We start from the raw sequence: 25,768 nt of genomic DNA on the forward strand, positions 1-25,768 counted from the left end.
AGGAATAACATTTCACCGGCATACAAACATTGGCCCCGATATTTATTGGGGCGGAGTTTCAGAGCGGGGGCGGGAGGAGTTATTGTCGAACGCCATGGAGTTTTTTTAAACAGTTTCCCCACCCAGAAACCAGCCCGATTGACAGGATTGGCTGCCTGTCGGTCATGGAACGCTCCACAAAAGGCCGTAGCCCAGGATCAGGTAGGTTTACTGGTTGTTGGGGGTACAGACTGCAAGGGGGGGGGTGTGATCGCAGGGGTCGAGGATCATGGAGGATCTGAGAGATATTGGCGGGGAGGGTCGGAGATCAGGGGAGAGATGGAGGTCAGTGATTGGGGAGGGGGTCAGTGATGGGAAGGGGGTCAGTGATGGGGAGGGGATCAGTGATGGGGAGGGGGTCAGTGATGGGGAGGGGGTCAGTGATGGGGAGGGGGTCAGTGATGGGAAGGGGGTCAGTGATGGGGGTTTGTGGGCGAGTCAGATCGTGGGGGAGAGATGGACGTTGGTGATGGGATTGTCGGTGATGGGGGTCGATGATCGCGGGGGGGGGGGTCGGTGATGGCGGGGGGGGTCGGTGATGGCGGGGGGGTCGGTGATGGCGGCGGGGGCTCGGTGATGGCGGGGGGGCTCGGTGATGGCGGGGGTGGGTCGGTGATGGCGGGGGGTGGGTCGGTGATGGCGGGGGGGGTCGGTGATGGCGGGGGGGGTCGGTGATGGCGGGGGGGGTCGGTGATGGCGGGGGGGTCGGTGATGGCGGGGGGGTCGGTGATGGCGGGGGGGGTCGGTGATGGCGGGGGGGTCGGTGATGGCGGGGGGGTCGGTGATGGCGGCGGGGGCTCGGTGATGGCGGCGGGGGCTCGGTGATGGCGGGGGGGCTCGGTGATGGCGGGGGTGGGTCGGTGATGGCGGGGGGGTCGGTGATGGCGGGGGGGTTCGGTGATGGCGGGGGGGGTCGGTGATGGCGGGGGTGGGTCGGTGATGGCGGGGGGGGTCGGTGATGGCGGGGGGGTCGGTGATGGCGGGGGGGGTCGGTGATGGCGGGGGGGGTCGGTGATGGCGGGGGGGGTCGGTGATGGCGGGGGGGTCGGTGATGGCGGGGGGGTCGGTGATGGCGGGGGGGCTCGGTGATGGCGGGGGGGCTCGGTGATGGCGGGGGTGGGTCGGTGATGGCGGGGGGGGTCGGTGATGGCGGGGGTGGGTCGGTGATGGCGGGGGGGGCTCGGTGATGGCGGGGGGGCTCGGTGATGGCGGGGGGGGTCGGTGATGGCGGGGGTGGTTGGATGGAGATCGTGGAGGTGGGGGATTTGCAGATTAGCTTGTTGGGCTTGGAGGAAACACTCCTGCTCCTCCTGGCCCACAAGCAGTGCTGTAAATGCACTTACTTGATGGATCCAACATGAATTAAAAATAGAACTCCTGTTAAAATGGAGGAATGCAGCCTCCTTAAAAGATTACAATAACTGACCCGCTTCCCGAGAGCAGATTGCTCGCCCACGCCTCGTCCCGCCACCGTTAAAACCAGAATGGATGGGTTTGATGCGGGTTGGGTTCCGGTTTCAAATTTTTTTAATTTTAACTTCCTACCTGACCCAAACCACCCATTTTTTCAGAGTTAAAATTACCCCCAATGTTGCATCAGGGAGTCTACAAATGATTGCTTCCTCCAAAAGTCTTGCCGATGATCATATTGTGTAAGAGATACACTTTGAAGACGATTTCTTTAGCCCCATGTGGACTGATCCTATGGTGAGCATTTTCTAACTCTCTGTACCATCAGCTTCTTCTCCTGTCATTCTGCTTCTGACTATAATCTTGCTTGCAAATAAACCTGAATAGTAGTTTTAGCATTAAGCACTGACCTGGCGTTATGGTATTTAGAATAAATAGGGGAACGTGGTGGTCATCCCACATGGCTCTTGTGTGCTATGGTTAAGGGTCGATCAGTGCTCGCTTGGCACGTGATCCCGTTCACATCGCACAATAGAATGCAAGTGTCGGTTCACAGGAGACTCGGGCAGCTTATAGAAACTACTTCTCTGCCATAAGCATAGCTTAAAAGGGCAGTAATATCATTAGGAGCATAAGTTGGGAGAAAACCGAGCCCGCAGGAGATTATGTCTGCTTCTCCCTCGTCCCCATACAAACAAACCACAGCTGCCGATGATCACTGAGGGGCGGAAGTTAGGTGTAAACCTAAATTTACGATGGCATTTTTCAGGGTGAAACTCTATCCATTTTGTTTCAGCAGATCATGTTCACTCGTGGCTTGATTTTAGTTTTAAGGACTATCTCACAAGTATGTGTGTCACAAACATTTTAAAACACCATCACTAACTGAGGGATAAAAGCAACCTTCGGAGATCGTTTCACAATCAGCGAAGCCCAGTGCTGGTGTGGAACTCTCCCATCACAACGACGGTGACCATTACTGAGCTCAGAAACTTTCATTTTACCTCTAACATGAGTGAATATTCCATGCAATACAATTTGGTAACTGATTTCTCACAGTGTTTCGTACATTGTCCAGAATACCTTTAAGCTACAAGGTATGATTTTATAAACAAAAGAAATGCATTTGGATATCTATATTATATTCATAGCTACAAAGGATTAACTGCTCCAGCTCAGACCCCAGTTGTATTAAATTTGCCCGTTGTTCTAGTAACCCTTGGCAGTGCATACGCCAGTCACAGTTTAGATCCTAATTCTCTTCTATCAGTAATAAATGTGAGGTAAAAGGTGCAACACTAAATCACATGACAAGGACGCTGGTTGGCCATTTTCATGGACAGTGTCAGCCGTGGCTCAGTGGGCAGCTCTCTCGCCTCTGAGTCAGAAGGTTGTGGGTTCAAGTCCCACTCCAGAGACTTGAACACATAATCCAGGCTGACGCTCCCAGGGCAGTACTGAGGGAGTGCTGCACTGTCGGAGGTGCCATCTTTTAGATGAGACGTTAAACCAAGGCCCCGTCTGCTCTCTCAGGTGGTTGTAAAAGATCCCAAGGCCACTATTTTGAAGAGCAGGGGAGTTATCCCCGGTGTCCTGGCCAATATTTATCCCTCAATCAACATCACTAAAACAGATTATCTGGTCGTTATCACATTGCTGTTTGTGGGAGCTTGCTGTGCGCAAATTGGCTGCCGCATTTCCTACATTACAACAGTGACTACACTTCAAAAAGTACTTCATTGGCTGTAAAGTGCTTTGGGATGTCCTGAGGTTGTGAAAGGCACTATATAAATGCAAGCCTTTTTTAAAAAAAAGATGGAATTACAGACTGTGATCTTTTAAGGCATGGGTAAAAATCCCAGAAACCCATGTAATAAAGAATGGTTAATCTCCACATGATCTTTTAGATCTGATGATAGGGCAAATGTCACGAGGATATGTCTGTAGTTTATTGGCAGAGTCCACACTCTGGCTCAGCTTCTCTGTTTGCTTGCATCACATACTTTTTAACAATGTTTCCTTATAAAATTCACATTTATTGTACAATCTAGTGTAAGGAAAGCACCATCTGTAAGTCCACGCAAAATCCCCCCACTGGGATCAACAACAACCTCAACAACTTGCATTTATATAGCGCCTTTAACATAGTAAAACGTCCCAAGGCGTCTCGCAGGAGCGTTATCAAACAAAATTTGGCAGTGAGCCACATTAGGAGATAGGAGGACAGATGGCAAAAAGCTTTGTCAAAGAGGTAGGTTTTAAGGAGTGTCTTAGAGGAGGAGAGAGAGGTAGCGAGACGGAGAAGTTTAGGGAGGGAATTCCAGAGCTTGGGGCCCAGGCCGCTGAAGGCACGGCCACCAATGGTGGAGCGATTGAAATCGGGGATGCGCAAGAGGCCAGAATTTCATATAGTCACCTAACAGAGGAAGTTCTTTCATCCTTCATTCCTCGGCCGTTCGCTCTGTTCCATTCCAGAAGGTATTATTCAAGTGTAACTTTTAGACCTTCTTTTAACCGTAACTTTTAACATTCATAGAAATAGAACTTTCAATACGGACACAGACCGTTTAGCCCAGCCAGTCCATGTTGGTGTTTACCCTCCATGTGAGCAAATAATTCTGATCACATTTTCCCGGCCTGTTCCCCGTCCCTTCATCCACCTCTCCAATCTAATCTGGAATGTTGATGTAGTTTCTGCCTCAATCACTAACCCTGGAAGTGAATTCCGAGCCCTCTGTTTGAAGAAGATCCTCTTGCTCTCTCATCTCCATCTCTTATATTTACTACAACAACAACTTGTATTTATATAGCGCCTTTAATGTAGTAAAATGTCCCAAGGCGCTGCACAGGAGTATTTTAAGACAAAAAAATTTGACACCAATCCACATAAGGATAAATTAGGCCAGGTGACCAAAAGCTTGGTCAAAGAGGTAGATTTAAAGGAGTGTCTTAAAGGAGGAAAGAGAGGTAGCGAGGTGGAGAGGTTTAGGGAGGGAATTCCAGAGCTTAGGGCCTAGGCAACTGAAGGCATGGCCGCCAATGGTTGAGCGATTATAATCAGGGATGCTCAAAAGGGCAGAATTAGAGGAGCACAGATATCTCAGGGGGGGTTGTGGGGCTGAAGGAGATTACAGAGATTGGAAGGGGCGAGGCCATGGAGGGATTTGAAAACAAACTTGAGAATTTTGAAATCGAGGCGCTGCTTAACCGGGAGCCAATGTAGGTCAGCGAGCACAGGGGAGACGGGAGAACGAGACTTGGTGCGAGTTAGGACACGGGCAGCCGAGTTTTGGATGATCTCAAGTTTACGTAGGGTAGAATGTGGGAGGCCAGCCAGGAGTGCGTTGGAATAGTCGAGTCTAGAGGTAACAAAGGCATGGATGAGGGTTTCCGCAGCGGATAAGCTGAGACAAGGATGGAGACGGGTGATGTTAAGGAGGTGGAAATAGTTAGTCTGTGTTATGCTGCGGATATGTGGTCGGATGCTCATTTCAGGGTCAAACACCAAGCTTGCGAACAGTGTGGTTCAGCCTCAGACAGATGTTAGGGAGAGGGAGTCAGTGGCTAGGGAACAGAGTTTGTGGCAGGGACTGAAAACAATGGCTTTGGTCTTCCCAATATTTAATTGGAGAACATTTTTGCTCGTTCAGAACTGTATGTCGGACAAGCAGTCTGACAATTTAGACACTGTGGAGGGGTCGAGAGACGAGGTAGTGAGGTAGAGCTGGGTGTTGTCAGCGTACATTTAATCTTGTATCTATGGCCCCTCATACTGGACCCCTCGACTACTGCAAGCAGTCTGCTTCTTTCTACCCTGTCCCGTCCTTTCATAACTTTAAACACGTTATTATATCGCCCCATAATTTGCATTGTTCTAACAAAAAAAGATCCTTCAGCGGATTACAATTAAAATGAAGTTGATATTTCTCCTTGTAGAACTTTCAATATCTTACTTGAGGGACGATGGTCGTCCCTCCTAATCGCTTCAGTGTCCATTTTCCTCACACAGGAGCCTTGGGCTGTTTCTCTGCATCAAAGACATGATATAAATTACAGGGCAGCGGTAACATGGGCCTGGGAGCAGGACTCTCGCCTGCCATGTTGCCTGGTGAGTAAAGCTACGCATTGTGGGAATCAACAGAGGGGAAGAAGTGGAGATGGGGGACCGAGAAATATTTTGTTTTAAAATGTTGATGTCTTTCAAACATCAGTCAAATCAATGCACAACGGATCACCAACACGGACTGGAGCAAGTTACAGACACAGCATTGAACTCAAGCTCTGGTTGCAGATGTTTAAGCTCGCCTTTTCTTTTTCTTTTTGTCCATCGCTACCAGATCTAGGGTCGAATAATGCACCTGCGCTTCCTGTGACAATCGCTGTGTCCATGGCGACTGCTCCTGCCATGGCAACCGTTGCTGTGGCGGCAAACCCGCATCTCTTGGCGGCTGTTTCTCTCTGGGCACCCGCTGCTCCCGGGGCAACATCTGGTCCCGTGGCAACCGCTGGTCCTGTAGCAACCGCTGGTCCCGTGGCAACCGCTGGTCCCGTGGCAACCGCTGGTCCTGTGGTAACTGTTGCTTCTGAGGAAAGAAAGAACGTTAAAATCCGCATTGAAAAGTAAACCTCAGGGGGTTGCTTGTGCAGATATTATCATTAAAGAAAGAATGACATGCATTTTCTACAGCGCCTTTCACAACCTCAGGCCGTCCCAAAATGCTTTACAGTCAATGAAGTATTTTTTGAAGTGTAGTCACTGTTGTAACTTTTAGAAAGCCAATTAGGATGGCACAGGTCAAATTAACCTGCACTGGGCATTGACTGGGCCGCACCGCGTGCTTTCATTGACTGGGCCGCACCGCGTGCTTTCATTGACTGGGCCGCACCGCGTGCTTTCATTGACTGGGCCGCACCGCTTGCTTTCATTGACTGGGCCGCACCGCTTGCTTTCATTGACTGGGCCGCACCGCTTGCTTTCATTGACTGGGCCGCACCGCGTGCTTTCATTGACTGGGCCGCACCGCGTGCTTTCATTGGCTGGGCCGCACCGCTTGCTTTCATTGACTGGGCCGCACCGCGTGCTTTCATTGACTGGGTCGCACCGCGTGCTTTCATTGACTGGGCCGCACCGCTTGCTTTCATTGACTGGGCCGCACCGCTTGCTTTCATTGACTGGGCCGCACCGCGTGCTTTCATTGACTGGGCCGCACCGCGTGCTTTCATTGACTGGGCCGCACCGCTTGCTTTCATTGACTGGGCCGCACCGCTTGCTTTCATTGACTGGGCCGCACCGCGTGCTTTCATTGGCTGGGCCGCACTGCGTGCTTTCATTGACTGGGCCGCACCGCGTGCTTTCATTGACTGGGCCGCACCGCGTGCTTTCATTGACTGGGCATTACCCTGCCAGGTTGACTTACAGCCAAGAGGTAGATTTTAATAAGCATCTAAAAGGAGGAGAAAGAGGTAGAGAGCAGAGAGGTTTAGGGAGGGAATTCCAGACATGCTTACCCTGGGGCCAGCTTCAGTCAATCGCGGGGCTGCAGTCTGACAATTTGTTGGTGAGTTTTTCATAACTGTGAAGATATAAGAACATAAGAAGTAAGAGAAGGAGTCGGCTACAAGGCCCCTCGAGCCTGCTCTGCCATTCAATAAGATCATGGCTGATCATCGACCTCAACTCCACTTTCCCGCCCGCTCTCCATATCCCTTGATTCCCCTAGAGTCCAGAAATCTATCGATCTCAGCCTCAAATATACTCAAAGACTCAGCATTCACAGCCCTCTGGGGCAGAGAATTCCAAAGATTCACAACCCTCTGAGTGAAGAAATTCCTCCTCATCTCAGTCTTAAATGGCCGACCCCTTATCTTGAGTCTATGCCCCCTAGTTCTAGACTCTCCAGCCAGGGGAAGCAACCTCTCAGCATCTACCCTGCCAATCCCCTTCAGAATCTTGTATGTTTCAATGAGATCACCTCTCATTCTTCTAAACTCCAGAGAGTATCGGCCCATTCTACACAATCTCTCCTCATATCAAAAGATGCAACTAGTCAGTTTATAGTGGGCAATGGAAACACAGTGATCTGCAGCATGTTTCTACCCGAGGGGGATCAGTCAATAGATGGACTGTAGCTGACACCCACTCTGTCACACCTCTAACTAAAGCTCCCACTGACTCGAGCAACCGAGTTGAGCAGGAGCACTGCTGCCAGTCAATTTTGAGAGAGCAACTGAAACCCCCAAAATTTGTGTTTTCTCAACAACTTTGTGTAAATAGGGTCAAGAAGATTGCATCAGACAAAATGTGAAATGGCATTTTATTATCCCAGCTCCAATATAGTCCAGAAAACAGAAGCAAAGGTGACATCTAGTGGTGCTGAAACTGCAATTGCTAACCGCTCAAATTGAATAAAAGAGATAGAGATATCAAAGTCATAGAGGGAAGTTCCCGGATTCAATCCCTGGCTGAGTTACCTGTTCACTGGCGGGCAGTAGAGGGAATTCCAATTGGCTGTAAGGGGAGTTACAATTGGCTGTAAGGGGAGTTACAATTGGCTCTAGGGAGAGTTACAATTGGCTGTAAGGGAATTAGAATTGTCTCTAGGGAGAGTTCCAATTGGCTGTAGGGGGAGTTCCAATTGGCTGTAGGGGGAGTTCCAATTGGCTGTAGGGGGAGTTCCAATTGGCTATAGGGGGAGTTACAATTGGCTGTAGGGAGAGTTACAATTGGCTGTAGGGGGAGTTACAATTGGCTGTAGGGAGAGTTCCAATTGGCTGTAAGGGAATTAGAATTGTCTCTAGGGAGAGTTCCAATTGGCTGTAGGGGGAGTTCCAATTGGCTGTAGGGGGAGTTCCAATTGGCTGTAGGGGGAGTTCCAATTGGCTGTAGGGGGAGTTCCAATTGGCTGTAGGGGGAGTTCCAATTGGCTGTAGGGGGAGTTCCAATTGGCTGTAGGGAGAGTTACAATTGGCTGTAAGGAGAGTTCCAATTGGCTGTAGGGGGAGTTCCAATTGCCTGTCGGAATCCTGGGCTAGTACCAGTTGCTTCAGTGCCTTTCCCAATGACCCAGCAGATACTGTCTGTGCCTTCACACAAGTCGGCCACACAGGTACCTTTGCCTCTGTAGTAGTTGGAATAGATGAGGACACAGAGCAGGATTGTTAATAATAGCCCAATAACTGCACATAAACTCCAATCCAGAAAATCCAGGCCACCTGACCCTGCAAAGAAATAAATAAAATATTCACTTAGACAGAGAATAACACAGATAGAACACTCCAGTGTATAATAACTCAGAAAGCCAGAGCACTCCACAAAACATGTAACAATTTGAATTTTGCCTGCATTACTTGAACTGAATGTTGTTAACTTGGAATATTGCTGTATTGCTAGGGTCAGCATGTAAAGGGTTAAATCAATGCCACCGAGAGTTTCCTTAGAGGGTGGTTCACAGCTGCCCACAATAGACATCTTAGCAACGGCATTGCTACTTTATGTAAGCCACTGTAGCCTTCAACCAATGGGACGACTCCAGGAGGTCAGTTCGCTGAAATGATCATAGCATTGGGCTATCAATGAAGGCTGCAGCTAATGCTAACGGAATATCCACTGTGGGTTAATTCAATCATAAATTGCATATTGTCTACATATAGAATTAAGGCAGGTGACAGATAAATCTCTCTCTCTCTCTCTCTCTCTGACATGGGTGAGCAGTGCCCTAATAGGCAGCAACAGCCCAGACTAGCTAGCTTAGGACTAGGTAAGCTTGAAGATGGGTCAATGCTTAGAGAAGTAGTAAGGTGGTCTATTCATTATTTTTCATAAACCAAGGAGTATAGGACAATGCTCATCTTCACTATAAAAGCTGTAAAAGAGAAAACTACAAAAAGGGTCAAATCAACTAGTTTGAAGACATAAAAACAGAAAATGCTGGAAATACTCAGCAGGCCAGACAGCATCAGTGAAGAGAGAAACTGACCTTTCGTCAGAACTGGAAAAAAGCAGGAAATGGAACAGATTTTTACGCAAGTGAAGAGGCTGGGAAAAGGGGGAGGGGATGAAAGAACAAAAAGGAAGGCCTGTGATTGGCTGGAAGGCAGGAGAGATTAAGAGACATTAAGAGATATTCAAGGCAAGAGGAGATGGTAATGGGACAGGTTAAGCAACAAAGGATGGCTCTAGATGAAGTGTAAATTGTGCTGGCAGAGTGAAAGACAGCTGCCATGTGGGAGAGAAGAACAGAACAAAAGTGTGGATAAAAAATATACATATGTTATGATCTGAAATTGTTGAATTCTATGTTGAGTCCAGAAGGCTGTAAAGCGCCTAATCGAAAGATGAGGTGCTGTTCCTCGAGCTTACGCTGAGCTTCCGTGGAACAATGTAAGAGGCCGAGGACGGTGAGGTCCGAGTGGGAATGGAGCGGAGAATTAAAGTGACAGGCCACCGGAAGCTCGGGGTCCCCCTTACAGACTGAACAGAGGTGTTCTGCAAAGCGGTCACCCAATCTGCGTTTTGTCTCCCCAATGGAGAGGAGACCACATCGTGAGCAGCGAATACAGTATATTAAATTGCAAGAAGTACAAGTAAATCGCTGTTTCACCTGGAAGGGGTGTTTGGGGCCCTGGACAGTGGGAAGGGGGGAGGTATAAGGGCATGTGTTACATCTCCTGCGCTTGCACGGGAAGGTGCCAGGCAAAGGGGAAGGGGTGTTGGGGACAATAGAGGAGTGGACTAGGGTGTCACGGAGGGAGCGGCCCCTACGGAATGGTGAAAGGGGAGGGGAAGATGCGTTTGGTGGTGGGATCACGCTGGAGGTGGCAGAAATGGCGGAGGATGATCCGTTGAATGTGGAGGCTGGTGGGGTGAAAGGTGAGGACAAGGGGAACTCTATCGTGGTTCCGGAAGGGAGGGGCAGGGGTGAGGGCAGAAGTGCGGGAGATAGAACGGACCCGTTCGAAGGCCGTGTCAACCACTGTAGAGGGGAATCCTCGGTTGAGGAAATAGGAAGACATGTCAGAAGCACTGGTGTGGAAGGTGGCATCGTCGGAGCAGATGCGGCGGAGACGGAGAAACTGGGAGAATGGAATAGAGTCCTTACAGGAGGCGGGGTGGGAGGAAGTGTAGTCCAGGTAGCTGTGGGAGTCGGTGGGCTTGTAGTGAATATTGGTCAATAACCTATCCCCAGAGATGGAGATGGAGAAGTCGAGGAAGGGAAGGGAAGAGTCGGAGATGGACCATGTGAAGGTGAGGGAAGGGTGGAAATTGGAAGCAAAGTGAATGAAATTTTCTAGTTCAGGGTGAGAGCAGGAAATGGCACCGATACAGTCATCAATGTACCGGAAAAAGAGGTGAGGGAGGGGACCCGAGTAGGACTGGAACAAAGAGTGTTCCACATATCCCACGAAAAGGCAGGCATAGCTAGGACCCATGTGGGTTCCCATAGCCACACCTTTGATTTGGAGGAAGTGAGTGGAGTCAAAGGAGAAGTTGTTCAATATGAGAACAAGTTCAGCCAGGCGGAGGAGGGTAGTGGTGGATGGGGACTGGTCGGGCCTCTGTTCAAGGAAGAAGCGGAGCGCCCTCAGGCCATCCTGGTGGGGGATGGAGGTGTAGAGGGATTGTACGTCCATGGTGAAAAGGAGGCGGTTGGGGCCAGGAAACTGGAAACTGTTAAAGTGGCGGAGGGCGTCCGAAGAGTCGCATATGTAGGTGGGAAGATACTGGACAAGGGGAGAAAAATAGAGTCGAGATAGGAAGAGATAAGTGCCGTGGGGCAAGAACAGGCTGAAACGATGGGTCTACCAGGGCAGTCCTGTTTGTGAATCTTGGGAAGGAGGTAGAAGCGGGCTGTGCGGGGTTGGGGAACTATGAGGTTGGCGGCTGTGGGGGGAAGATACTAGAGGAGATGAGGTCAGTGACAGTCTTGGAAACGGTGGCTTGATGTTCGGTAGTGGGGTCATGGTGTTGGCATTCAGCTTCCGCTAGGTAGAGGTCAGTTCATCAAACAACAACAGCACCACCCTTGTCAGCAGGTTTAATGACAATCTGCCACCATCATCCCAATGCTGCCAAACCTCAAATTTACCCTTCCTATAACTGCCCCACCCAACAACTCCCTCCCAGTGGTCCCATACCCCACGTCCCACTTCCAACCATCCCATATGTCAGGACTACCCCTCCCCACACCTATTAGATCCAAGTACCCCCTTCCCAGTGCTCGCAAAAAAAAAGACTGTCCTTCCCTATGTTCCCATACTCCATAACTCCCTGCTGGTTCACCCAGATCTTTGCGGCCCTCTCATGTTTCCATAGCCCGTAACCCCCCTACTCCAAGCAGACGCAGAGCCCATGACAACCCTCCCAGTGCTACTAACCCACAGGCCCTTCTCCACCAGCAGTGCTACAGACATTTGTGGAACCAATCTCCTACCCACCTGCAACCTGGATCCTGTCCACTACCATCAGGGCTTTAATAAAAGGTAAGGATAAAATCAACTCTATAGTTAAACTAACATTTAATAGTAATCAAGGCAACCTATTTACAATTTCTGTGCAAATATGTGCAGAATCATGGAAGTGAAGCCCAAAAAACACCACTGACACTCCCACAGTAAGAACACAATCTTATTGATGCAATCACCATAAGTCAGTGAGCTAGATAATATACTGTAAACTGCAAGGGGTGAAACAGTGAGTCCTCCAACTCACTGCGGTGGGGGATCCACTGGTGTATATGTTATAAAACCACACATTGGGGTGAAATTCATACGAACACGTGAACAATGACAGACAGGTAAAGACCCTGTGGTCCACTCAGCCTGTGTGTCCCACACAATATATACACTCCCCACCCCACCCGAAACCCTGTGATCTCCGGGGAGAGGCGAAAAAAAGATAAAAACCCCAGGTTAATTTGGGGGGAAAAATCTGGGAAATTCCTTTCCGACCCATCTAGGCGATTGAAACTAGTCCAGGAGCTCATTCTGGCCTGAATTCCCCGCAGTACCTACCCTTCTGTACGAGGTGATCTCCGCCCCAGCCAGAAACAGGCCCAGTTCTCGCTTGATGGAATTCAGTGAATCAGCCTGTTCCAGAGGTCCACTATTCTCTGGGAAAAGAACCACCTCCTGACATCTTGCCTACACAACTTAAATTTGTGACCCTTGTTCTTTTTTTTTTTTAATTCATTCATGGGATGTGGGCCTCACTCAGAAAGTCAGCATTTATTGCCAACCCCTAACTGCCCTTGAGAAGGTGGTGGTGAGCCATTTGGCCTGCTGGACCATTTCAGAGGGGAGTTAAGAGTCAACCACATTGCTGTGGGTCTGGAGTCACATATCGGCCAGACCGGGCAAGGACGGTAGATTTCCTTCCCTGAAGGACATTAGTGAACCAGATGGGTTTTTACGACAATCCGATAGTAATTGTGACCATGAAACTGACACTAGATTTTTATTCCAGATTTATTTAATTGAACCCCAGCTGCCGTGGTGGGATTATGAACTCATGTCTCCGGATCATTAGTCCAGGTCTGCTGGATTACTAGTTCCGTAACATAACCACTACGCTACCGTTCCTGTTGGTGGGAGTGCAAAGCGGACGGTAGTGGATTGGCGCCCCGATACACTCCGCCCAATTCATGTTCCCTTTAAGGTCAATAGAAAGGAACATCAGGAAGGTGTACAGCGAGCGACTGACCCGCTACTGCCCGTTTTGCCATCCTGATAAAGGTGAACATCACGCCCATGTGCAGCACACAGATACAGCCCTCCTGTACTCACTATAATAATCTGCACTGTTTTATTAGGGTGTAATGCTCCTGATTTATCACACTGTAGTCATCTAGTATCATGTTCTCTATATAATCACTATTTTCTAAAGACCAGCCTTTGTCTTTTGCGTATTAAACACAGCTTACTTTCTAACATGGGAATTGCCACTGTTGTAACCTTAGTATCGCACTGGCAGATTTTCATCATTCCCAGGCCATCCTCAAGGGTGATGTTGCATTTGATGCTGAAGCTCTTAGCTTGTCCTTTGGTGCTCGCACCAGTCGCACTTCCGTTACTCAACGTCACATCCCACATAAACTGCACATCATCTCCCACAAATCCAGTAACAACACAATTGGATCCTCCTTTTCTCCTTTCATCCCTATTTTCAGATGCTCCTGAAATATAAATAATCGATCAGAGTGAATAAACGTTCATTTCTAGAGGGTGATATCGCAACCTATTCATGGTCATGTTGTGTTCTTTTCCAATAACTGAGTTTAAAAAAAGGGAGAGCTTTTTACTGGGCATTGGTACTGAGGAAATGTTGTAACATTCCTTCCAGTGCAGGCTGTGATTAAGAATTGGAAAATCCATTGAGTTATAATAGATAGATAGAGATAGAGGGATAGGCAAATAGATAGATGGATTAAAAAAAAGAAAGACTTGCATTTCTATAGCGCCTTTCCCAACAACCGGATGTCCCAAAGTGCTTTGAAGTCCTTTTTGAAGTGTAGTCACTGTTGTAATGTAGGAAATGCAGCAGCCAATTTGCGCGCGGCAAACTCCCACAAACAGCAATGTGATAATGACCAGATAATCTGAGGGATAAATATTGGCCAGGACACTGGGGAGAACTTCACTGCTCTTCGAAATAGTGCCATGGGATCTTTTACGTCCACCTGAGAGAGCGGACGGGGCCTCGGTTTAATGTCGCATCCGAAAGACGGCTCCTCCGACAGTGCAGCACTCCCTCAGCACTGCACTGGAGTGTCAGCCTGGATTTTTGTGCTCAAGTCTCTGGAGTGGGACTATGAACCCACAACCTTCTGACTCAGAGGAGAGGGTGCTACCCACTCAGCCACAGGTGATAGATAAACACAAGTTGATAGACAGATAGGTGAAGACAAATAGATAGACAGATAACGACAAACAGATAGACAGAAAAATGTTGTTGCCATTTGTCCATCGCTATCAAAGAAGACAGCCAGAATATCATCTCATTTTTTTGCAGCAAGTTCTTTGGTGACCGATGAGATCTATTTTTGCTCGGAATGAGCGTCTGCAGATTGAACAGTGGATCCCAGGTACGCCAGGTTTGGGGATCTTGATTCCTCAGCCGGCATTTACATTCAGCATCAGCAATGCGACGGGCCTCAGAGTAGGAGGTACCTACAGGGGCGTGCTTTCTTATCTTGAGCAAGTTGTTCCCCCTTATAGACCTCTATTTCACAGTTGCTTTCAGGCAGTCTCTTTATCCCTTTTGCTGTCCGCCACAAAATCACTTCCCTGTTGTCAAATGCGCCGTAAAAAGGATCTTCGGAAATCGTTCATCGGACATTCACACCACATGACCCGACCATCGTAGCCGTGCCTTCGTGATCCGAGCATCCATGCCTGGTGTGTCGGCTATTTTAAGAACTTCAGTGCCGGGGATCTTGCCTTGCCATCTGATCTTCATTAGTCATCTCAGAAGGTCGTCACTTTCTTAACGTGGCGTGAATATGTTGCCCGGGTTTCACCGGCATAAAGCAGGGTCGTCAGAACGGCAGCCCTGTATACTCTGAGCTCGGCTTGCAGGCTGACGCCTCTCTCTCGTCCCAGAGGCGCACACGGAGTTGGCCAAAAGGCTGATCTGGCTTTGGTGCTTCTGCAGGATGCTTCCGCGTCGATAACGACTTCCCTGGCCAGGCTGCAACCCAGGTAGGTGCATCTTCCCACAGCCTGAAGCATCTGATTAATGGATGATAAATAGATAGCTTCTAGATTAGATTGATAATATAAATAGAGAGAAGTTAGAGACAGATTGATGAGAGTTAGATTAGAACGATAACTCGGTGGATGAGAGAGATGGGGTAGAATAGATAGATGGACAGACAAAAAGATATAACACAAAAAAATGACAAACACTGAAATTTGGGAATGAAAACTGCAAATGGTAGAAATGCACAGGACCATCAACATTGAAAGAGAAAAATAGATTGCTGCTTTAGGAGGTGCCTTTTCATCAGAAATCAGAGATAGATGGACAGACTGACTTAGATAGGCAGACAAAGGTAGAGAGAAAACTATTTGGATATGATATGAATTGGGGAGTGAAAGATGAAACAAAAGGTACAGGGGGAAGGATAGAAACATTAGTAAGTAGCAGAATGAAATTTCAGTTTTACACCTTCCTACACGAATGTAGTTTGTGGCGATCCTATCAGGCTAGTTCTTTAAAGAATAACGTGTAACGCTACCAGAAATTGTGCTCGGTCGATTGCTATCTCAGTCATTCAAAACGACCGCAGCAGCTCGTAATATAGAGAGCTGTGAGCACAGAGCGGGGTGAATTTGCTAAACAGAGTGGCGATGGAAATTTGGTGAGAGTGGGAAGGAGGTTCTGAGTAATTTAATATATATAAATAATCAGTAATTAATTAGATCAAAGGGGATAAAATTTAAATTAACTAAGTAGAGGATACCAACATTAAAGGGATCCAAATTGCATTAAATAAAAATCTGGTATACATAATTTTTTTATTATTCATTCACGGTATGTGGATGTTGCCAGCATTTATTGCCCATCCCTAACTGCCCTTGAGAAGGTGGTGGTGAGCCGCCTTCTTGAATACAACTGAGTGGCTTGCCAGGCCATTTCAGAGGGTGGTTAAGAATCAACCACATTGATGTGGATCTGGAGTCACATATAGGCCACTTTCTCACCCGATTCCCAAATCCCTTGATTCCCCTAGAGTCCAAAAATCTATCTATCTCAACCTTGAATATACTCAAAGACTCAACATTCACAACCATCTGGGGCAGAGAATTCCAAAGATTCACCACCCTCTGAGTGAAGAAATTCCTCCTCATCTCAGTCTTAAATGCCCTACCCCTTATCCTGAGACTATGCCCCCTAGTTCTAGACACTCCAGCCAGGGGAAACAACCTCTCAGCATCTACCCTGTCAATCCCCCTCAGAATCTTGTATGTTTCAATGAGATCACCTCTCATTCTTCTAAACTCCAGAGAGTATCGGCCCATTCTACACAATCTCTCCTCATAGGACAGCCTCTCATCCCAGGAATCAATCTAGTGAACCTTCGTTGCACCGCCTCCAAGGCAAGTATATCCTTCCTTAGATAAGGAGACCAAAACTGTGCACAGTGCTCCTGGTGTGGTCTCACCAAGGCCTTGTACAATTGTAGCAAGACTTCCTTACTCTTATACTCCAACCCCCTTGCAATAAAGGCCAACATGCCATTTGCCTTCCTTGTTACTTGCTGTACCTGCATGCTAGCTTTCTGTGTTTCTTGCACGAGGACACCCACATTTGAAAGTTTCTCACCATTTAAAAAAGATTCTGTATTTCTATTCTTCCTAAAAAGTGAATAACCTCACATTTCCCTACATTATACTCCATCTGCCACCTTACTGCCCACTCACTTAGTCTATCTATATCCCTTTGCAGAGTCTGTGTTCTCCTCACAGCTTACTGTCCCACCTAGCTTTGTATCGTCAGCAAACTTGGATACATTACACTCGGTCCCTTCATCTAGGTCATGAACTTATTTTCTTTGATTTTACTTCTCAATATTTTTTCATGCCCTCTCTTTGCTTTCCTAATTTCCTTTTTAATTTCACCCCTGCACTTTCTATACTCCTCTAAGCTTTCTATCGTCTTGAGCTCTCTGTATCTGATGAAAGCTTCCCTTTTTTTCCTTATCCTGCCCTGTATGCTCATTGACATCCAGGGGGCTCTAGATTTGTGGGAACATATTTGCTCTGAACCCTCACTATCTCCTCCATGAATGCCTCCCACTGCTCTGATACTGATATACCTTCAAGTAGCTGTTTCCAGTCCACTTTTGCTAAATCCCATCTCAGCTTAGTAAAAATAGCCTTTACCGGACTGATAACTTTTACACCTGGTCGATCTTTGTCCTTTTCCATAACTATGCTAAATCTAACTAAATTATGATCACTACCACCAAAATGCTCTCCCACTGATACCCCTTCCACCTGCCCAGCTTCATTCCCTAAAACCAAGTCCAGAACCGCCCCCTCTCTTGTAGGGCTTGTTACGTACTGGCTAAAAAACTTCTCCTGAATCCATTTTAAGAATTCTGCGCCCTTGATTCCTTTTACACTCATTCTATCCCAGTTGTTCTGCTTAGAGCAGCGAAGGTTAAGGAGAGGTTTGAAAGAGGAGTTCATAATCTTGAACGGTTTTGAGCGAGTAAATAAGGAGAAACTGTTTCCAGTGGCTGAAGGGTCGGTAACCAGAGGACACAGATTTAAGTTGATTGGTAAAAGAACCAAAGGTGACATGAGGAAAATAATTTACGCGCCAGTTGTTATGACCTGGAAGGGCGGTGGAAGCAGATTCAATTGTAACTTTGAAAAGGGAATTGGACAAATACTTGAAGGGGAAATATTTGCTGGGCTATGGGGAAAGAGCAGGGGGGAGTGGGACTAATTGGAGCGCTCTTTCAGAGAGCCAGCACAGGCAGGATGGGCCGAATGTCCTCATTCTGTGCTGTCTCGTTCTATGATTCTAATTATATTAACATGAAAATCAGTGATTAGGACCTGCCCGAGATGTTAGCATAAAGGAAACCACAGATACCAGTTTTCCGTTGTGCCTGTATCTAGGTCAATAACCTGGAAACTACCGATGAAGGCTTTCAGCTGAATGAGCAAACAGGCCATTCTGACAGCGAAAAGCTTATTTTTCCAATATTCCCATTTTCTCTGCCTTCCTTTCCTGACGCCACTGTGTACAGTTTTGGTCTCCTTATTTAAGGAAGGATATACTTGCATCGGAGGCAGTTCAGAGACGATTCACACGGTTGATTCCTGCGATGAGGGGGTTGACTTATGAAGAAAGGTTGAGCAGGTTAGGCCTATACTCATTGGAATTTAGAAGAATGAGAGGTGATCTTATTGAAACATATCAGATACTGAGGGGGCTCGACAAAGTCGATGCAGAGAGGATGTTTCCCCTCGTGGAGAAATCTAGAACTCGGGGGCATAGTTTCAGAATAAAGGGTCGCCCTTTTAGAACTGGGATGAGGAGGAATTTCTTCTCTCAGAGGGTCGTAAATCTGTGGAATTCTCTGCCCCAGAGAGCCGTGGAGGCTGGGTCATTAAATACATTTAAGGTGCAGATAGATTTTTGCAAGATAAGGGAGTGAAGGGTTATGGGGAGCGGGCAGGGAAGTGGCTTTGAGCCCAAGATCAGCCATGATCTTATTGAATGGCGGAGCAGGCTCGTGGGGCCAAGTGGCCTATTCCTGCTCCTATTTCTTATGTTCCTGCGGTACAGTGCCATGGGAACCAACAGCCCTGCAGCACCTCACCTGAGTGAGGCTCAACTATGATGCTCTCCCCCCTGTCCAACATTCACTGGCTGGGCTCGCCTGATCCCCTGGTCCTAAATTTTCTCATGTGCTTATTTACAGACAGATTGCAGAAGCTAACCCTATCGGAAATAAGCACAAGAGTAGTACAAGAAGTACAAGAAGTCTGAAAGCCAACCATCAGCAATTAATAATTCTGTGGAAAAAAAGCTCATTGCATTAAATTTAATAATGTAACATTGTATAAAAATGTTTAAAAATGTGTTATTTTTCTTTAAATGGTTCTCAGGATGTGGACGTCGCTGGCAAGACCGGCATTTATTGCCCATCCCTATTTGCTCTTCTTAAACCGTTGGTAACTGTTTCGATACAACCAAGTAACTTGCTCGGTCACTTCAGAGGACATTTAAGAGACAACTACATTGGTGTGGGACTGCTTTGTGTCTAGATATTGATTGAGGACACGATCAAGCTAGCCATGGTTAAACAGCCTGCCAAAAATGACTGCCCGGGTTTACACATGAGAAAGGAGCAAGGTGCCAAATACGACTTGATAGCTTGAGAAGAGGTTTGGAGCAAGTTGAACGATAAAAAAAATAACACGTTCTTATTACATTTTCTATCAAAGGGAAAATACAAAAATAGGCAGACCACATTTGCGCACATCATTAATGCAGAGACCATTTATATGCAGACTATATACACACAGAACATTTTTATGTACACCATGTATGCACACAATTCAAAAAGGTATAAAGACACATTTCTCAGGAAAATTAAAACATCATTTTCTAGCTTGGTATGAATTACTTTAATTCTGTCACAGTAGACATGGGGTAAAAACTCTCAGAAGATTATTCCAACTGATTTTTACACAATTTTGATTAAATTAGTGATTGTTGTCTGGCAAATGCAGGAGCCAAACCATTCAATTCAAATACAAACATCTTGTGTGATTTGGTCAAATATATTTTTGAATAGTAGCTAGTTTTGAATTTAACAGGCAGTTATTAAAACTCTGGGTCCTAGTCATTTTTGAAGATATTTATCATCCTATATTTTACAGTTCGCTGAATATCTCTGAAGCCTTTAAGTGAAATAGTCAGATAGCTCTTGTAGATGGTAAGAAAATGAAAGCAACTACGATGTGAGAAATATTATTTATATCATAGTTTAGAGCAGTAGTCATTAACTAGTTATTATTGTCTACTAATCGGGGAGCTGGCAAAGTTTAATAACTACTGTAAAAATATATATTGTGTCATTACCATTATTAGTTTGCACTATCATTGTTTGACAGTTACACCCCAAGTCAAAATTCAGTGTAGTGTTGTTCTACTACCTTCTGAAGTCAAAGAGTACCATAAAACCAGTTGAAATAAATTAAAGAGGATGAATTTCACCTAGATATCTGGGCAACTGACAGCCTTTGCAGAGACGTAGGGCTCACCTATGAGAGTAATCAGCAAACATGGAAGTCTAAAATATCGAGAGTTTAAAAAAAAGTACAAAAACCCCAAAAATGTAACATATATATTGCCTGATTCAGTGTTTGTCAGTGGATTACTGGCAGCAATCCAATCTCAGAGTTCAGCTGATGCACAAACTCCACAAGATCTGTCACGGTTTACTAAACTCCTCAATTAGACCCTTGCTTTACAATCACTGCTGAACACCCATTCCATTCCTCTGTGTCGAAATCATCTGAACTTTTGATGAATTTCAAGCCTAGAATTCATTCCATTATTCTTTACATAAACCATCAAAAACCCCATTATTCTATAGAAACCCGTTTAGACCCATTGATTAAAGTGCCGCCTGTAATTTTCTCCTGAATGGCCATTGTTTTTCATATATAAAATCATCTAAACCACCCAAATAGTTTTTAGCTTGTAACTTGCTCCTAGGTATCCATTCCTCTGTATGTAACTCATCCGAACCTGTTGATTAGGTACCAGCCTGCAGCTCACTCCTTGGTAGACACTGGGCCAGATTGTGCTGGAGCGAGGAAGCTCACAAGATGCTCCGTTAGTTAGATGTGTTCGTACACCTTTAGGTTTAAAAAAAATTGGCACGCAAATTTGCTGGAAGTGTGAGTTGATAACGGCACAGTGAGGGAATCAGGGCAGCTGGGACCTTGGTGAGCAATGGCACAGACTGTGCACAGACCGTAACCAATGCAATTAGGGATTGAGAAATAAACAGAGAAGAAACGTGATTTAGAGTGGGTGAATTCAACGTCAAATCAGGTACAGAAAGAGAAATAAAGAGAGGGAAAGAAAGATTGGATTAAGAGAGTCGGAGAAACTAGCCAGAAAGAAAAAAAAAAATTTTTTTAATTTGCCATGTTTAAAATCTCCTAAACTTTTCACAACCTGGAGGAATGAGATTCCACATTTACAATTGTTCACTTTCTGGGCTCGAGAGGTTGACTGGCAGCCAGTAACAATTATCACTTCGTTCAAAGGGTACTTGCGCTATTAATTACTAGACTTAACTTTCAGCGGCGAGTTTAATGAGCAATTAACATGCAAATGCGGCAAATGCATGAAAATCACGGGGTGGTTGAGCGCAAGAAGCCGTTTTCGTCAAGCTAATGGCGGAGAGGCGCAAATCATCCAGCAACTTGTGGTGATTCTCAATGCACATTAATAACGGCGGGCGTCGTTCAGTTGCCGTTACTTTTTCAGCTAAATCTGGCCCAGTATATTCTACTTATGATCCATTGAACTCTCTAGAGTCGATCCCAGCCCGTAATTCACTCCTGGGCATCCTTTTTTAGATATTTTTTTTATAAAGCATCTGACCCTTTTCTTTAAATTCCAGTCCCTGTTAATCACATTCCTATAATTCATCATCTGAAATCCTTCATCAGACTATTTCCTGAGTATAATGTACAGGTTGTAACGGATCACAAATCATTGTGGAGAAGTTACTCTGTGTAGCAAGATTCATTCAAAAAGCGGTTATGAACTACACGAGACCAAAGCAATTCTTCCCCGAGAGAGTAAAACCTCAAGCAGTTCATAACTATTATCTGAAGTCCATCAAAAGCACTCTAGTTTGCTCTATTCTGAAACATATATATTTGATGCTAATTTTACGAAATTGACTCTTTTTGTCGGTTTCTGTATGCACGGTCTGAATCCCCACTACCAGTGCACACCACAATGAGAGAGAAATCACGGAGATTGTACTATAGAGTTTATCAAGACTATCTACTGTTGCTAGACCGCTATAGAGAAATGCGTTCGAATTCAATACTAGGAAATTCTATAACTGTAATGATCTATATCAAAGAATTGGGGAAACTGCTTCTGACTAGAGTGTTGATGTGCCATGCTAATACTTATATTTATATCATCCGTAACTGTACCAATAAAATTATTTAAGGAATAAAAAGTGAAAATCTGGATTTCTGAAATAAAAGCAAGAAATGCAGACAGTATCTGTGAGCTAGCTCCGTTATATGGGTGTCATTATATGGTATTTCGGATGAAACATTAAGCCAAGGCCCCCTCTGCTCTCACGGGTGGGTGTAAAAGATCCCAGGGCACTATTTTGAAGAGCAGGGGAGTTCTCCCCAGTGTCCTGGTCAATATTTATCCCTCAATCAACATCACAAAAACAAATTACCTGGTCATTATCATATTGCTGTTTGTGGGAGCTTGCTGTGCGCAAATTGGCTGCCGCGTTTCCCACATTACAACAGTGACTACACTTCAAAAGTACTTCATTGGCTGTAAAGCGCTTTGGGACGTCCTGAGGTCGTGAAAGGCGCTATAGAAATGCAAGTCTTTCTTTTCTTTCTCTCTCAGATACTCACTGACCTGTTGCAGAACTCCACCTTTTTTTTCCTGTTTGGATTGATTTATTTTAGGTGGAAAAAAAACTCTTTGGCCTTCACTTTGTCCCATGCAAATATTAGCATGAGAATATTGACTGCATTTCTGGGCAATCCCTTTGCTGTTTCAACTCAGGGTCTAAGCTGTCCGCAATGAATCGGTCCAAAGTCCTGTCGGAAGAGCCAGCAACGCGAGCTCAGACAAATGGGTCCAGCACTTGGTCAGTATCATTGGCTCAGCCTCATTTCACGGCAGTGGGATCTTGTTATTTTCTGAATGATTGATTTCCCTGATTTCCTACATTACAACAGTGGAACAAAGGGATCTCGGAGTACAAATACACTAATCACTCAAAGTTGCGACACAGGTTAGCAAGGCCATAAAAAAAGCAAACCAAGCACTGGGGTTTATTTCCAGTGGGATAGAATTGAAAAGTAGGAAAGTTATGCTAAACCTGTATCGAACCTTGGTTAGACCACACTTGGAGTACTGCGTACAGTTCTGGTCGCCATATTATTAAAAGGATATAGAGGCACTGGAGAGGGTGCAGAAAAGATTTACAAGGATGATACCAGAAATGCGAGGGTATACATATCAGGAAAGGATGAACAGGCTGGGTCTCTTTTCTCTTGAAAAAAGGCTGGGGGGTGACCTAATAGAGGTCTTTAAAATTATGAAAGGTTTTGATAGAGTGGATACAGAGAGAATGTTTCCACTTGTGGGGAAGAACATAACTAGAGGCCATCAATATAAGATAGTCACCAAGAAACCCAATAGGGAATTCAGCAGAAACTTCTTTACCCAGAGAGTGGTGAGAATGTGGAACTCGCTGCCACAGGGAGTGGTTGAAGCGGATAGCATCGATACATTTAAGGGGAGGCTAGACAAGCATATGAGGGAGAAGGGAATAGAGGGTTACGCTGATAGATTTAGATGAGGAAAGACGGGAGGAGGCTCGAGTGGAGAATAAACTCTGGCACGGACTGGTTGGGCCGAATGGCCTGCTTCAGTGCCGTATATCCGATGGAATCCTGTGTAGTGACAACACTGCAAAAATACTTCATTGGCTGTAAAGCGCTTTGGGGCGTCCTGGGGTGGTGATAGGCGCTAGAGAAATGCAAAATCTTTCTGTGTGTAGAGATGATCTTAGGGTAGATCTTTCTGTCGTAGATGTTTGGTACAAGTGTTCTAATGTGTTGCTAGCAACGTCCTCTCTCTAATTTAATATAACAGGGTAAAGACTCCATTGAGGGAGCAGGGAGGAGATGGTGATGCTTAAGTGTTGCTCCAGTCCGCGGCTGAGAGCCATTTCTACTTTATATCTCTGCCTGTAACCTCCTCGCTCCTATTCTGTCAGTCAATGTGGGAGACAGGCTATAGATCCTTACCTGTGACTGTCAGAACGGCCCCTGTCCCGAACTTCACCTCGCCCTGCGTTCTGACGGCGCAGTAATAGATTCCAGCATCCGAAACCGTGACATTTGCGATCTCCAGTCGAGAGCTGCGGGTGTCGGAGTCAAACGAGGGAGAAAAGCGAGTCCCGAAACGGTTGAAGTAACTCACTCCTCCGCCCGAGGCGTGGTGATACAGTACCGCAGTCGGTGCTTGTCCGGGGCGTTGCAGGAACCAGTACAGCAGGTCTGAGCCCCCCTGTGTTTGACACCCCAGGGTCACCGAGTCTCCCGAGTGCGCTGTGGTCCATGAGGTCTGAGCCAGACTGGAGCGATCTGGGTCGGGAAAGACCGAGTGAAGTTGGTTATTGCTCCCTTCATGCAACATCTAAAATCTGCGAAATAACAACAGAAAATGCTGGAAAAACTCAGCAAGTCAGGCAACATCCGTGGAGAGAAATTTGAGTTGACGTTTCGGGTTTGTTTTGAAGAAGGGTCAAACCCGAAACGTCAACTCAAATTTCTCTCCACGGATGTTGCCTGACTTGCTGAGTTTTTCCAGCATTTTCTGTTGTTATTTCGGATTTCCAACATCTGCAGTATTTTGCTATCTAAAATCTGCGACATTGCTTCAGTTTCTGTCTATTTTATTTGTAAATCCACTCAGTCCACGGGTTACAACTATCACCGACATACCATCATGTGTGATATTCAGCAATCTGTCCACTGGAGTGTTTGTATATCATTTAAGTCATATAACATAATTCTCATCAATTCTAACAAACGTGGCATAACATTGTGAAATATGGTTACAATTATAGAGCGGAGGATAGAGATAGGAATACAACGGATAGAGAGAAAAGTGTAGGTAGATTCATAGTTCAAGGTCAGGATCCAATGGATGTACAGATTGGGGTCAAACAGATGTAGATATAGGGATCAAATGGATGTAGAGATTGGGATCCAATGGATGTAGAGATTGGGATCCAATGGATGTAGAGATTGGGATCCAATGGATGTAGAGATTGGGATCCAATGGATGTAGAGATTGGGATCCAATGGATGTAGAGATTGGGATCCAATGGATGTAAAGATTGGGATCTAATAGATGTAGAGATTGGGATCCAATGGATGTAGAGATTGGGATCTAATGGATGTAGAGATTGGGATCCAATGGATGTAGAGATTGGGATCCAATGGATGTAGAGATTGGGATCCAATGGATGTAGAGATTGGGATCAAGTAGATGTAGAGATTGGGATCCAATGGATGTAGAGATTGGGATCTAATGGATGTAGAGATTGGGATCCAATGGATGTAGAGATTGGGATCCAATGGATGTAGAGATTGGGATCCAATGGATGTAGAGGTAGGGATACAATGGATGTAGATATAGGGATACAATGGATGTAGATATAGGGATACAATGGATGTAGATATAGGGATACAATGGATGTAGAGATAGGGATCCAATGGATGTAGAGATAGGGATCCAATGGATGTAGATATAGGGATCCAATGGATGTAGAGATAGGGATCTAATGGATGTAGAGATTGGGATCTAATGGATGTAGATATAGGGATACAATGGATGTAGATATAGGGATACAATGGATGTAGATATAGGGATACAATGGATGTAGAGATAGGGATACAATGGATGGGTGGATAGATACATATATATTTTCATAAATATATGGTTGCAATGGATAGAAAGTAAGGTGGATATAAACAGCCAAACAAACAG

General features: G+C 46.0%; 1 protein-coding gene across 1 annotated transcript; it reads right to left on the bottom strand.

Moving 5' to 3' along the window:
• Nucleotides 1-2,533: 2,533 nt before the first annotated feature.
• Nucleotides 2,534-24,409, bottom strand: LOC147099032 (uncharacterized). Its single transcript, XM_085969174.1, has 5 exons — nt 24,019-24,409; nt 13,368-13,619; nt 8,560-8,667; nt 6,958-7,022; nt 2,534-6,032 (listed from the first exon to the last, which is right to left on the bottom strand). The coding sequence occupies exons 1-5, from the start codon at nt 24,407-24,409 to the stop codon at nt 5,745-5,747; spliced, it is 1,104 nt and encodes a 367-aa protein (XP_085825300.1). The 3' UTR covers nt 2,534-5,744.
• Nucleotides 24,410-25,768: the final 1,359 nt, after the last annotated feature.

This window comes from Somniosus microcephalus, chromosome 28 (genome assembly GCF_052327205.1).
Source record: "Somniosus microcephalus isolate GS21.2 chromosome 28, FLI_Smic_1.0, whole genome shotgun sequence".
Classification (NCBI taxonomy): Eukaryota; Metazoa; Chordata; class Chondrichthyes; order Squaliformes; family Somniosidae; genus Somniosus; species Somniosus microcephalus.